The sequence below is a fragment of the Poecilia mexicana genome, unplaced genomic scaffold, assembly GCF_051168715.1.
Source record: "Poecilia mexicana isolate PSO_F unplaced genomic scaffold, ASM5116871v1 scaffold_14, whole genome shotgun sequence".
NCBI classification, from domain to species: Eukaryota; Metazoa; Chordata; class Actinopteri; order Cyprinodontiformes; family Poeciliidae; genus Poecilia; species Poecilia mexicana.
The window spans coordinates 3,339,871-3,354,961 of NW_028263383.1; the positions used below are offsets into that span (position 1 = coordinate 3,339,871).

Consider the following 15,091-nt stretch of genomic DNA (forward strand, 5'->3'; position numbering starts at 1 on the left):
AGTGATGTTGATGAATGATCTCTCTGTTAATTCAGGACAAACTATGTCTGCCGCATCACATCTTAGAGGAGCGAGGTCTGGTAAGGGTCGGCGTGACCGTCCAGGCTCTGCTGGACCTGCCCACGCCAAAGTCCACTCACTTGTCCTCTGTTTGACCCTGGAGAGTAAATGCTGCTCATATCCTGCAGTGATCAGCCCACATCCACACTCCCAGGGACTTAGGACCCCTGTATTTGGGGCGAGGACTCAGTGGCTTGTGGCTTTGTGACGGTCTGCTTCTGCCTGACTGAGAAAGGAGACGGGATTATGCAAAATTTCTCCTTAAATGAAGTCGGTCGGCAACCGGCTCCAGTCCAACGCATTATCACATGCTCCTTGTTCCCCGTTTCTGGTCTGAGAGTGGATTTGTAACGTGACGGCGAGATTCCTCAGCTGCACTGCTAACCTGGATGCAAAGACGGATGTGACAATGGGTTAATCAGAAGACCTTTACCTCCCTTTCAGCTGTTACCACGAACTCTGCAAGTGCCACTTCAGATTGGACATCCACGCTGTTATAGCACGGCGTGGCAAAGAAATAAGACATAACTCACTGTTTCACTTGAGACATTTTGATTTATTTTTTTTAACGATATGTTTCATTGGTTTCCTTAGTTATTTATTGTATTTTTGCCATGTTCTTACGTCTTAAACCCTGAGTCAGGGAAATAGCTGCCATGAACTTTGGACTCTGCTTTTTCTTTCTGAGATCAAGCTCAAGTTCCAGTAGGATTTGGTGCTGTTCTGTAGAAAACCAACAACAAATGCTGAAGTTCTGATTCATTTCAGCGTCTTTAAATGGCTGCAAAAGCCATAAATTATTTTGTACTGGAGCTACAGTGCTTAGTGTATCCATACACCTTTTTCCACAATTTGTCCTCAACAAACCTCTTTGTATTTTATTGGGTATTTATGAGATGGACCAAAACGCACCAAAGTAAGGCATAATTTTGAGTTGGACAGAAACTATTAGATTGTTTTTAAAATGTTTGACAAGAAAAAAATCTCATTTTGATGTAGCAATGATATTTTTTGCTGTATTTCTATTGATCCTTACCAGCTTTTTGCTCAGGGTTTTGTGCAGACGTAACTTTAAAACTTTGGATATTTTTTAGAACCTGACTGCTTTAAAACCTCTCCACCTCTCCGCTGACCTGTCTGCTGTGCTCCTGGTTCTCCATGATGCTGCTCCATCTCTAATGGTCTCCAACAAACCCAGGAGGTTTTCACAGAGCAGCTAAATTTATACTGAAATTAAATTAAACCCATACGGACTCTGTCCACTGGATTTTGCTTAGGACTATCATGATTAAATACAGCATGAAGTCTGAAGTTTTCTTTTTACTAAAAAAGGAAAAAGCCAGATATTTTCTTCCACTTCACAATTAAGTAATGCTTCCTTTTTTTCCATCACATACAATCTCAACAAAATACATTGAAGTTTGTTCATGTGATGTGATAAAATGTGAAAAAGGTTCAAGGGATAGATATATAGTGCTCAAAAAAATAAAGGGAACATTTCACTTTAATTTTGTGTGTGGCTCCAAATCCAGGCCTCCATTGGTTAATAAATTTGATTTCCATTGATGATTTTTGTGTGATTTTGTTGTCAGCACATTCAACTTTGTACAGAACAAAGTATTCAATGAGAATATTTCATTCATTCAGATCTAGGATGTGTTATTTGAGTGTTCCCTTTATTTTTTTGAGCAGTGTACATATATATTTTTCCAAGGCACTGTATTTTGCTTGCAGGGGAGGCGACGTTTTTGACCACTGTGATTATGCATGCATGGTCCGTGCCAAGGCGTTCTAATGTATGTGCAAGTTTATGTGTTCCTCAATGTTTAAGTATCTGATTGCCTGTTATGATTTGCACACAAATCAGTTTGGAATCTTTATTGTTTTTCTGACCTCAATTGAGAAAATGTTGCCAATGTTAATGTTGTTGCTGCTCAGAGATCCTCCTGCAACGCTCCCGCTCTGAAACCGTGCACAGCAGGGCAGCTTGCTGTGCACGGTTTCAGATCTACTTCAGTGAAATGTATTGGTGTAATTATTTAACCCTTTTACTTGTGCATGTTTTCGGTCGGACATCGTGACCTCTCCGAGTTGTTCAGGTGCAGCAGAACATTTATTTTTGACCAAACGTTACGATAAGCTGCTAGCAAACACACCGATTCCTCTGATTGGTCGCTGGTTGAACTCTTCCAGCGGTTTGAGGTTCAGCTCATCTTGAGAAGCCTCTCTGACAAATCAAAAGGGAAGAATAGCTTTTGATCGTAGCAACACCTCGAAACATGAAAATAGCAAATATGCAAATATGGCAAATGCATATAGCCGCCACACGAGCCTGAACAAAGCATTTATTGATTAAAAAAATGAAATAGACTTAAAAATTACAGATGCAGGCTTTTAGTAGTTACACCAGGATGTCAAAACTTTACACCCACAGTTTCCTGTCATCTCAGGAAAGCAAAGCAAAAAATAAGACTTACTGGTGGTCATATGAAACAAATCAAATCAGCATAAATTCAAAAGTGTTTTCTTTCTTCTCGACATGTTTGATAAAACAGAACCCTTCTTTCACATTGGGAGTTGCACGCCTTTGCAGCAACATGTCTTAACTACATGTTAGCATTCCCTCAGGCACAAGTTGTGCAGTGGAAATAATTAGAGCTTCACAACACAAATAAAAGGAATTACCTTGGAAAATGAGGTCATCTAGAGGGGTTTAGATTAAATTACCTTCAAATTAAACAATGCATAAATTACTGTAATTGAGAATCCTGGAGAGCTGAGGAAAAGACTGTGGAAAGTTTAACATCTTCCATAGTAAATGTGTGAAAACCGCAGAAATGTTTTGAATAATACAACACTGCATTTTAGTACATCAGTGAAGTTGGAAGAAAAAAATAGTGATTGTTTTAAAAAGAAATTATTACCACACTTACAGGGACCAAAAATAATTTCTAGAAACAAAGTAAATTGAAGCATTTATTATAGTAAATGCTTAAGTTTGTTCACAGAATTGATCACTTTGAGTCGTTTTCACAAATGGAAAAGTCATTCCAATAAGCCAGATTTGTTTTTAATTTATATAAAGGGCAGGAAATGATAATGATAATTAAGTAAGTAGCTGTTCCTCAGTATTTTTCTATTTCCACAGTCAACCGGTTGCTCTCGTTTCAAATTATAAGACTAAAAGGGACAGAATAAATTTGAAAAAGCTTTACCGGTAAATAGGAGGAATGCCTTTATGAGGCACGGTGTACATCTTTGCCTGTGGACGGAGCCGTATGCATGTTTGGGACACTTTTATAATCTGTTAGATTATTTTGAACCATAATGAGAACAAAGTGTTGTCCTGGTCAGATACTGATTTCTGAAACCGAACACTTCATGATCTGCGGAAAATGTGATGTTTTCTCGTGCCACGTTGATTTTCACCTTCAGCATCACCTGATTTGCTAGTTCCATCAAATGTTTGCAACTAAAACCACACAAAGAAATCCCTAAAATGTTAAAAAGCAAAGCTGCTTTGAAATCGAGTGAAGATGTGGCAAATCAGTTTTCTAAATCTCTAACGTAGGAAAGCTTCAGCTCCTGAAAACATCCAAGGATGTCAGGATGCTTTTCCAGTATTTACCATCAGAGCAACTAAAGCCTGGAATATTGTGCCTTAATTGAGGGATATTTATTATTTATTGATTTATATTTTTTTGTCAGTTAAAATGTACTTTTGTTGCTTTTCCTCTAATATCTGCATAATTCTCAGACCTATTCAGGAGGGGCTTTGGATCTAAACACAGCTGAAATTCACACTACAGCTTACACTCTGCAAAGATACACAACCTTCTGTTACTCATTGTTTTCACTCAAATGTTTCTGTTTCACGCCACAAATATTTCTGTTTGCTAATTATGCAAGTAATGAAAGGGATGTAGTTTGGATGCATATTTTTACCATTTTGGTTGATTTGGGTCTGAGCTGTTTGACTTGTTCCAAACATTTTGGGTTCTGTCAGTAATTTCAGCGGACTTTCTCCCACAAACCTTTTAACTCAGATTTGTGATCCGCACGACAGCCTTGACTTTGTTGTCCTTAATTGACCTTGAAGCTAATTTGGTTACATTCCTACGATCATTTTCCGGCTGATGTCTTGAGAGATTGTTTTAACGTTTCCATGTAATGTTCTTTCCTCATGATTCCATTTATCTTGTGAAGTGCACTGGTCCCTCCTGCAGCCAATAAGTGCTGCTTCCTCTTTACTTTACAGTTGGGATGGTAATGTCAGGATCGCAAGCGTCTTCGTTTTTTCCAAATGGTAACGAAGATCATTTTTTGCATTTGCAGAAAACGTTTTATTTTTGCTTTTGTAGTAATAACTTCTTCTTTCCTCGCTGAGCGGCCAGAACTCATTTTTCTGTGAATAATTACACATTTATCAGCTTCAGTCAACATCCTTGCCTGGACTTTTGTTTTTGTTCTGAGGTGAACGGTTCTCTTACAGACATTGTGCCTGATTTGAAATCCATTCTGACATCATGTTGGCTTCCCAAACTGTTTAAAGGTGAACTAATCTTGACATATAAACTCCTGAAATTGATGAGAGTAAGAAAAATGTTCTCCAAAAGCAATTTATCTCTTATCATTCTCACATTTAGCAAACAGAATTCATTTTGGTTGTCCTAAAGTAACTAAGACTGATGATGTGAGACAGTAAGAAAGATGTGTTTTGTGTATGCATTGCATGCAATGTTTTTTTTGTTTTGGTCTTTGATTCAGATTCCAGTTGTATTTGCCCCGTCCCAGACAGACTTTTGGGTGTTATTAATTCCACACATTTGTGTCTTTTACTGTGTCTAAAATTTTGTAAAATAGTAACAGTCAGCGAACAAGCAAACGCAAAAACAGTGAGGAGAAAAAAGTGATTCATTATGGCTTGAAGTGTTGTGATGTTTGTGGAATTTTTCCTGCATAAAAAAAAAGCCAAATTATGCTTTGCTACAGCTCTTATCATCACACAGCAGGCTCATGTGCATGGCACGTCCTTTTCTTCCGACTGCAGCTGTATATATACAAAACAATGCGAAGCATCCTTCTTATCATACATATGGAGACGACAGAATCTCTTTAACTTTACCAGAAAATCCGTAAAAAATCTTAAAAGTTATCATTCTTATCTGTGCTATGGTTGTCGGTTGTCTGAAGTCAACACTTTCTTTTGCACAGTTTGAGTAATTCCTCCCTCGGTGCATCATTGAACTAATGCATCAGCTGATAAGAACATAAACTGTAGTATTTCATCACATTGTGTCAAAGTCTCAGCTCTGCTTGGCCATGCAAACGGCTTTTATGGCACAAGAAAACAATGTGCAGCTATGATTTATACTTCAGTTCTGATGCCTTGCGTGTGGCCCATCATTGCTTCTTTTTTCAAATGATTTATTGGAAGGGAAACATATCCGAGTCAAGCAAAAAAAAAAAAAAATCGCTCATGGTGACACTACATAATCATCATTAAATTGTATGTGTGAATATAGGATTAGCGATGACTTTCCCAGAAGGATTAATCACCTGTCAGTCGCAACGTAGTGCAATTATTCTGACATTTCTGCGCAGACAAAAGGAGAGCAGTGCACAAGCTGCTTGAACGGCAATTATCAGAAGGACTTCAGGTAATTACCTGATGTTTGAGGCCAGTACTGGGGCAGAACTGCGTCTGCGTTTGTGCTTTTCTTTGTTGTAAAAGATGACTCATTGTGTTTGAGTGTGTTCGTTTACTTTTCTCTGTAAAGCACGTAAGAAGGTGTGTCACACCGCTAAGGTGTTTCAGTAGAAGTACTTGTGCTCCACTGTTTTTTCTTTGTGGTTGTCAATCATCGCTTGCTGGTACATGCATTTTGATTCACCTAAAACAAAACGTTTTGTGGCGCAGATTTCATATTCCAGTCTTGCTTAGTGTAGTTTAGCTCAGTTTCTCTCTAACGGTGTCTTGCAAAATTTGTTACGCTTTAAGGAGATTTTTTGTGGTTATGCACAAAGCAGAACATAATTAAGAAGCGGAAGCCAAAAGTAAACACTGTTTTCAAAATTTCTTAAAAATAAAACTCTTGAGTCAGTACTTTCTTTAACCCACTTTTTCTGCGACTGCACCTGCAAGTCTTTTGGCATCAGAGGAGCTGAATGTAAATGGACTCTGCACTTTATAGGATATTTATTAAAAAAAATTTTAAAAAATCACTAGGCGGCATGTATTAATTTCCTTCTATCTCATAATTATTTGCTACATTGTGTTGGTGCGTCACATAAAATCCCATTTGACTCAAAATGAAACGATGACACTTGAATTATTTTTTGCATTGTAGAGCCTAAACAGGTGAAGCTATCCTTTTTTTTCTCACAGTAGTATTTATTACTGTGGTGTGGAAACGGTAACGAATGGATTGTCGTCACCTTATCGGATTATTAGAAATAAAAAGCAAAGTCAGTTGCTGCTTGTGCGGAAAACTTTCATCACTTTTTCAAATGTCTGAGAGTGAGATATACTGGTGACTTCCACTGATGCTTAGCCAACCAACCGTCTTCCAGTCGCTCTCCAAAATCGCATGCAGGTTGTTCATGCATTCCTTTCCGTAGGGGTAAACACGCTTTCCGTGGCGATTGCCGTAATCGTATCAAAAACTGCTTGTACCTCTGTGGGTTTGATTGTATGTTGCCAAGGTAGCTTGGCAACATACAATCAAACCCACAGCCTAATTACGAACAGAGGTCCATAATTAGGCTTGTTGAAAGGAGAAATGCGTACTCTGGGATGTTTTTGAGGCTATGAAGACGGCTAGTTTTGCGCAGACAGTAAAAGAAAAACAAACAAATGTGCTTTCCAAACTCCAGACAAAATCAACATGACCTGCACTTTGTTTGAAAGAACAGAGTGTATTCCAAAAGGTCGATTGTTTTCTTGTTTTTTTTTTCTTTCTTTTTGCATGTACTGACAAGTACTAACCAGTTTAGGAAACAATGGGACACTAAGACAAAACCCTGAAATTTCAGACCGCAAGGAAGTAGCTTCACGCAGAACAAAGATTTATTATTTTGCACTTCTTTGGAAAACCCGTGTTTAAATCATGGCCAGCAGTGACTGGAGAAATGTAATGACTGATAAATCTCTACTTTGACTCCATCACACATAAGGTTTTGTTTTTAAATGCGTGCAATACGTGATGGAACGTGGAAAAAAAACAAAAACATCTATTTGATCTGTTCTAACACAAACTTTGAAGTAACGGCAAATTAAAACACGTTTGATGTTGGGCTTTTTGTTGTAAATCAGCGGCTTTTAAGCCTCTGGCTCAGATTCTGTAGGCAGAAAAATGAAACCTGCTCTAACGAAAGGTCGAGATAACAAAATACGGCAACTTCTCAAAAGTTCAAAGCAACTTTTCTCACATCACTTCATATTTTATACTCATTTCTGAATTGCATGAGGTTTGGGTTCAGGTTTACGCTTTCTTTCCAGCAGCTACCGCAGAACAAGCTGCAATCTCAGTACTATGAAGAAAACAGAATAAATTATTTTGGTGCTAATCTATTAATAACTGATAATTCTATGCATTGAGTTCTTCTTTGTTGACTTAATTTGCCTTTTTTTTTCTTTTTGTGATTTAACGGATCCATAAGTGACAGAGCGAGTCATGTCTGAGTACTACACTGCCAAGACAAGTCAAACTTCATGTACAAAAAACCTTTTTTCTATTAAAAATCTGATGCATGCAAGACAACTGAATGACTGACAATGAACCTCTGTAAATATAATCTGTATAAAAATCCAAGGATTTCTTAAAATAGTTCATGTTGATGTACAAATAAATCAAACTCTTTGCAACCTCAGGTTATGGGTGTCTTTATTACACACAGCACTGCGTCTGGGTTATAAAACAACTTTGAAAAACCATCATAAAAACCTAATGTTACTGATTTATGAAGGAACTACAGCAGCCTTTGAAATCATTTGTGGTTGTTGGCGTCAAACTAGATTTTACGTGCAATCCGTATAATAAATTATGGAGACGTTCAGGAGTTATGGGGCTTTCATGGCGCAGCAGGACACTCTTTTGAACCTGTTCGTTAAAACATATTTGCCTCTCCGTTTGTCTCACACCCACCAGAACATCTGCTGCCAAGCCCTTATTGTCTGGACATATTTAAGTTTGTTATAAGCTCGCTTTTTCTCTCTGCGTGTTTCTTTTGAGGGCTGTCCATTTCTGTGTTGGAGCATGTTTTATCCGTCCCTTTGTCGGAGTGTGATCCCAGCCAGTTTGTTTCTATAGCTGCTTCCTGGATATGTGTCGAAGTGTTTGCATTGTCAGAGGGAAAAGACGAATGCATCTCACACACGAAACCGGAGCGAGTTAATTACAACCTTTGTGCTGCAAAATATGATACAGCTGACGGTGGTGACTTTAGGTTTTTAATGACAGTATATTTACATGCAATTTATATTTAGAGGTTTGAGACGCGTTTGGTATTTCCTTCCTACCTCATATGACCTCTGAGCTCACATGAACAGTAAGGATACTGTTAGTGTTGAGTATTCGGCCCTTCATCGACTGGTTTTAAAAACCTACAATATAACTTCTTTTTTTCTGTTAAAGTACTCTGGTAAGGTGTAGAAGAAAACTGCCCATTCTTATTTGAAGAATCTAGTTAACCATTAACAAGAAGAAACCTCCAGAAGAGCTTAGCAGAAGCAGAAGCAGTCATCTGCCATGACTGACTGGGAGTTTGAGAAGGCAGTTCACTGATCAAAATGTATTTTTCTTAATCAATTTCTATGCATACTCATCTGTCATAGACAGAGTAAAACCCAAATTCAACTTGTTTCATCCTAAGTAGTTACAGGACTGAAAGTGTTTGACATTGGGACTGACAGTATCCAGAATAAATCCTGCTCTCTTTGTCTGTGTGTTTCTGTTCATCTCTTTTAGGTTTGCTATTATCCACCCTCTTCAAAAACATCTCGGAAACGTCTTTAGTTTTTACAGCTGCAGACCAATCTCTAGATTTTTGTTGAGTCCAGAGAGCTTTGAAAGGTTTTTGGTTAAACGACTTACAGCTGCTGGATAAGCACAGCATCCTTCACGGTTTTCAGACTTGTTTCTGTTGACCTCGTTCCACCAAACCGGAGAGTATCTCTTGCCACGTATACGTGAACACGATTCAGTATTAAATCTCCTTTAATTAAACCTTAAGAAACGTGCAGAGTAAGCTACAGGTCTGTGTGGAAGGCGATGTTTATTTATTCATTTTTCAGGCATTTTCAAGTCAAAAAGAAAAAAGAAACACAATACTGAAAAAAAAATAATAAATACAGGAAAAACTAGTATTTAAATTGCTCTCAATGGCAAGAATACAAATTGTAAGAAAAAGTAGAAACTTTTTGTTACACCCAAACATAATCAAGCTCAAAGCAGCAGAATCTTTCCTGTTTGTTTCTCTAAAACATTTCTCCAAGGAATTCTGGTTGAGTCTGCAGACAAATTCATAAAACAAAACATAACCACACCATACTGTATTTTTTTTTACAAGTAATTTTTGTTAATTTTTTTATTTAAAAATTTAAAAACACAATTTTAACTTCTGACAACAATAATTCCTTTCCTAGAATAATAGGTGGTGGCTGTACCACACATATGGCTGATGGATACCAGATAATATCAACACTTTTCAGTGTTGATTTTATCCTGATTAAATGACACACAGATCTATTTAATGGGTGACAAAATACATCCAGAATAAGTTAGACGTGTACAGAGAAGTATTACAGAGGTTCAGTATTTATATTTCCATCCTTTGTTTCACTAAGCTGCTGAAAGCTTTCACTCAGTGGTGCCTCACACTGATGTTTTAGCGCAATGATGACTGAGGTTTTACTCAGGCAGGAAAGTTAATCCAGTTATAGTCAATAAATGCAGCAAGCATGCAGTGTTTGGACAGTAAAATTAAATGAAGTATTAAGCTAAAGTGCAGCTTGACAGACTAATGCACAGATTGATACGGGTTAAAACTTGGTTCTAACATTTTAGCTTGATGCAGTTTTTTTAAGCAGGTTTCACATTCAAATGCGTTTTTGTAATTTCCCTTTTAACCAGGCTTGTTTCATCAATTCACACTGGATATTTTTCATTTATTTTTTATCTATTATTACTTTTACCTGTTTCAGGTCATTTCAGTCATCATTGTGGGTTTTGGTTCCCTGACAGAGGGGTTCCAACAACTTTGCCCATGTGTGTAATTTGCAAAAATAAGGTTAGAAAACTCCCGAATTAAAACTATTTCAAAAGTTGATCCTTCCTGTTCCAGTTGTAAAGTCAAGTCAAGTTTATTTGTATGACACATTTCAGCAAATAGGCAGCTCAAAGTGCTTTATGTAATACAAAACACAATACATGAAAAAAACATTACGACAGAGTCAGAATAAAGAATGATGATGAAAAGTTTGTTTGTTTTCCAGTTATTATTAATCAAAGGCAACTCCAAACAGGTGGGATTTAGATTTTGTTTCAGCAGTTTTACCTTTGAGACCTGTGAAGTTCCTGCTACAGTAACCATTCTGACTAAAGATAAACGCATGGATGAGTTTCTTTAGATCTTGTTGGGTTCTTCAGGTGATAAAAGGCCGGATTTGTAATAGTCTTTAATTGCCTCTGAAGGTTCAAGTCTGAGTTTTTAGATTGTTCTGGGCTTACATCTTTCAGGTTCATTAGGTAATGTGAAACTTGGTATAGTTTTGTGTTTTTTCCTGTTTTTCTGCCTCATCTGGCCATAACCATTTCTCCTGAAAGCATTTGGTGAGTCCAGGAGGACAGCAGTAAATTTCAGTCAAGCTGGAAGATCTCAGTTTGGAGAAGGCGTTTAACTCTTTTTGGTTCCCTTTCAGTTCAAGCTACTACTAAAGCTTCTCGAGCTGGTGATAGCGACAAACATTTTATTGTTGAGGTAGAAATTATTAGAGAAATTTCAGCTACACCTGTTTGTTGCTTGTTAACACAAACAGTGAACAGATAATCACATAGCAGCAACGTAGTGCATTTAGGAAAGAGCAGCAATCAGAGATCTTCTGAACTCTGATTGCTCTGATTCCTCAGTGCTCTGAACTGGCAGGAGTCTTGAGATGGGGCAAAGACATACGTAAAACTCCCACTAATTGAGGCAGTCTCCATTTCAGGTCAATACATGTCCTACAAAGCCCTAAGACATTTCTTGGAACATAAACAGTGGAAATAATGATGAGATGGAGCTTAAAGATGACTAATGTAGGAATATGCTCCACATTGATCATTGCTTCATCTTACTGCTTGAATTATGTTAAAATATAAAAGTTATATATGCATTCTCATCACCAGCAGTTGTTAAGGAAGAAATTTATAAAATAGGTTAACTTTGGAAAAAAGTTGGCTCTCTCTTCCTCTGGATCCCAGGTCCTCTCGGCGGGCCACGTGTGGCCACAAGGAAAACAACAATGCGCGCTGACATCACAGAATTACAGAGTTTAATCCAATATAAGACAATGCATAAACTTAAAAGTAAGACAATGCACAAACTTACACCAGAAACTGCAGAACAAAGGAGACATACATTCATTTACCTCACAGACTTGGGAAAGAAGGAAAGAAAGAAAAGCAAAGACGTGCAAAGACATCTTTGGAGAATTGCAAGAGCAAATCTAATGTGTTACTTCTGTGTAGAAAGTTTTATAGTAAAAGGCGTATTCCTATCTTTAATTTATTCAAATAAGGCGTATCTTTGCTCATCCAACCAGGAGCTATCTCTGACCCTCTATCTGAAGCCTAAAACCCCTGCCGTGTTTACGGCCTTTCACAGATGAGTGTGAAAAGCTACAACTTCTACTGTATTGTTTTCCCACAGACAAAAGGCAGTTCAAATGATCCTAGCAAACCATCTGCTGTAACTACAGGTAAAATAAAGGTCAAAGAGCCAGAATACATTACTAATTTCAAAACCACAATTAGGCCATTTGAATCAAGACATGCTAAGTTTTAAAACTAGCTTATTTTAAATTTATTTTCTCAACACTGTATAGTTAGAAAATTCAGATTGTGTTGAAGTTTTACAGACTGAGATTCTCGATTCTTAAAAATGCTCTCCAGGCAGACAGTGACACAGAGGATGAATGATACTTGTATTCAATGAGAATGATGTCCCTAGCTATCATTGGCCACTTTCAACACTTTGCAGTAAATAAAGAGTGTGCACAGGGTGGTACCCATGCAGAACTGGCAGTAAGAGACAACATATGAACAATATTCAGTCCTAAACTAAGTGTTTGAGTTTGTTGTGTGTCTGCTTTGACATCTCGATCCTGGTTGGCCACCAATACTGACCCTGGACCTACTGGAGGTTTCTACATGTCAAACACCAAATAGACCCTGATGTTCAATATTATGCACCATCTGGCACTAAATCTGAAGAAAATTGGTGTTGAAAAAGCAATAAGTGGTTCTGCAGAGATGAGGAAAAAGATTCTCTGGTCTGATGAGGCTGGCAGATGTGTAAATTATATGAGTCACAAGAAAATCTGTCAGGTTCAAAAGACTCCCTGGTGGGAGGAGAATGGCTCAGTCAAACTCCAGGGCTAAAATCGATTAAATTTGTGGCAGGACTTCAAAAATGATGTTGGATGTTTTCCATCCAATCTGAGCTTTTTGTAAAGGAGAAAAAAAAAATCACTCTTTTGTAAATTTGTGGCTGGCAGAAACAAACTCCAAACAGATGATTCTACAAAGCAACAAATGCAGATCACACTTTTCTTTAGTTTTAATAAAAACATCTTGTTGTTTGTAATTATGCTCCAGTTTGTGTTGCTGTATTCCATAAAATACCATGTTTTTCTCAGATCTATTGTTTGCTGTTTTCTATGTGCATTTTAAAGAAGACGGGAGGCAAAAATAAGAGATCAAAATCGGAACAAGCAATACAATTCTGTTTTGCATTTAATGTTTATAGAACCGGGCTAAAAAGTGTCCTGAAATAAGTCGAGACAACAAATAATCAGGACCCGATTAAAGGCTTTTAAAACTCGGATCATCTCACCTGCATGGGAAGACTCAGTAAAAATATTGTTATTGAAGCACATGACAAGTCAAGTGGTTAGATCTTTAGGCGCTCTCAGACTTTTGACAGAAAGTGAGGGATTGATTTATGACCCAGAATCTTTTAAAGATATTTAAAGGCAGGGCTTACAATACAACCCTGTCAACTATTTCCAAAAAGTCGTTAAGTGAACAGTCTCATGTTGGTTAGCATGACTGAACAGAACGGAGGGCAACGCTTAGCTCTGTGCAGCAAGCATTTTCTGATAAATTGGTACAGGTAAAAAATGAAAACATCGACAAGTCAGAACCATATCCAAACTAATCTGTCCCTACCTGAAAAATTAATACTCCCCAAAAGCTTTAACCAGTTTGCAAGAACTGGTAAATAGTGTTGCTCCTTCATTAGTGTGAAGGAAGTTAAGCCCACACTTCCTCTTAGAGTCGTTTTCAAGCTGCAGTATGTAACTTTTATTTAAAAAGAAACATGTTTTTTTGTTGTTGTTTTTTAAAAAAATAAAAGTTACATACTGCAGCTTTCAAGGAAATCATCATTTGGTATTTATTTAGGTCATGCATCCTCCTCCTTGGAATAATCCCAGTCAGATGGAAAACAAACTTCATCACTCATCTGACTCATTTAGATCTTTTGACTCGATGGACTGAAAAGTTTCACAGGCTTGTTACGGTACATAAAAGATCCAAACGAAGCAGGTGAGTGACAAACTGGGCGTTAATGTATGTGTGTCACGGCATTCTCCCAGGACGATGGGCCTCTTGAAAAACACCAGCATCCGTCTCCACGTTGCTCAACCGCGAGGCGCCAGCATTGACAAAGACTTCTGGATAGATGTCAAAACGCCTTCAGACAAAGATGGACGAAAGTTCAGTTGATTTACGGCGGTCACTATCTATATTAAGAGTGATTAGTGGAGCAATAAACATGGGAGTCTATAATATTGCAAGTTTACACAAAACTGGATGACATGAAGAGATAAGAAGAAACTAAACTATAGAGAAACAGGGAGGGTTGAATAACAAAACATAGGACTAACTCAAAACATACAGAGAAAGTCCCATGGATCATCAGACTATACCTGTTTTGGACTTGCTCTGCTTTTTTTTCTTGTAAAGCAAATTGCGTTCCTGAAATTCAAAGTTTGATTAACTATCAATATTGTCCTGATCGGACCTTCAGCAACCGCTGAGATGTTCAACTCATCTGTCCAGTTTCTGAGCTGCTTTACACGCAAACTTGATAAAAGTCCTGATCTGTTTTTCCCCCTGATGTCATACCACTTAAACGACACAATAAAAGAGTGGCAGTCATTGTGACAAATTAGCTAGAATGAACCATTAAGTCAGAACCACAAGGACTGACACTCCTTACTTAGGTAGAATTACCTCCATAGCATGTGCGCGTACTTGTTCTGGTTTGACAAATAATAATTAACATGTTGAACTATTGGTTTTATAGAAGCTGTTTAACTTGGGATTAATTAAAATTTCCACGTTTCTACTTCTTTTTTTTAAATTATCAATCTTAGTGTTATTCTAAGTATGCAATGTGATTATTATTCTTTGGAAGGCAGCTGAAGATGGATACCAGAACATTGATTTCCAGATCTTGATTTAATTTAAGTCTGTGCTTCACCTACACCATTTTAACACACTAATACTCTTGATTTAAACCATTGTTTTCTTTCTGGTTGTATGTTATTAACAGGCTCATTTATGATTAAAATAATCATGATTTTAATCATAAAATGATTAAAATCTCTGTTTTGAATATTAAGAGAACATGGCCATATTAATGTGACAAAGATCTGAGAAAGCTTTATAACAGAAATTAGTTTAAAATGAAGGAAGAAGCAGATTGGTTGTTATATCCTTCTCCTATTTAACTTTTCCTGTATAATTATTGCAGCAGCACATTT

The 15,091-nt window shown here is 37.4% G+C and overlaps 1 protein-coding gene across 1 annotated transcript in view; it reads left to right on the forward strand.

Moving 5' to 3' along the window:
• Nucleotides 1–7,927, forward strand: part of lrch2 (leucine-rich repeats and calponin homology (CH) domain containing 2) — a 48,227-nt gene extending 40,300 nt beyond the window's left edge. Inside the window, exon 21 of the mRNA XM_088012609.1 lies at nt 36–7,927. Coding sequence (XP_087868735.1) covers nt 36–155 — 120 coding nt within the window. The 3' untranslated portion in view covers nt 156–7,927. The remainder of the gene's footprint in view (nt 1–35) is intronic.
• Nucleotides 7,928–15,091: the final 7,164 nt, after the last annotated feature.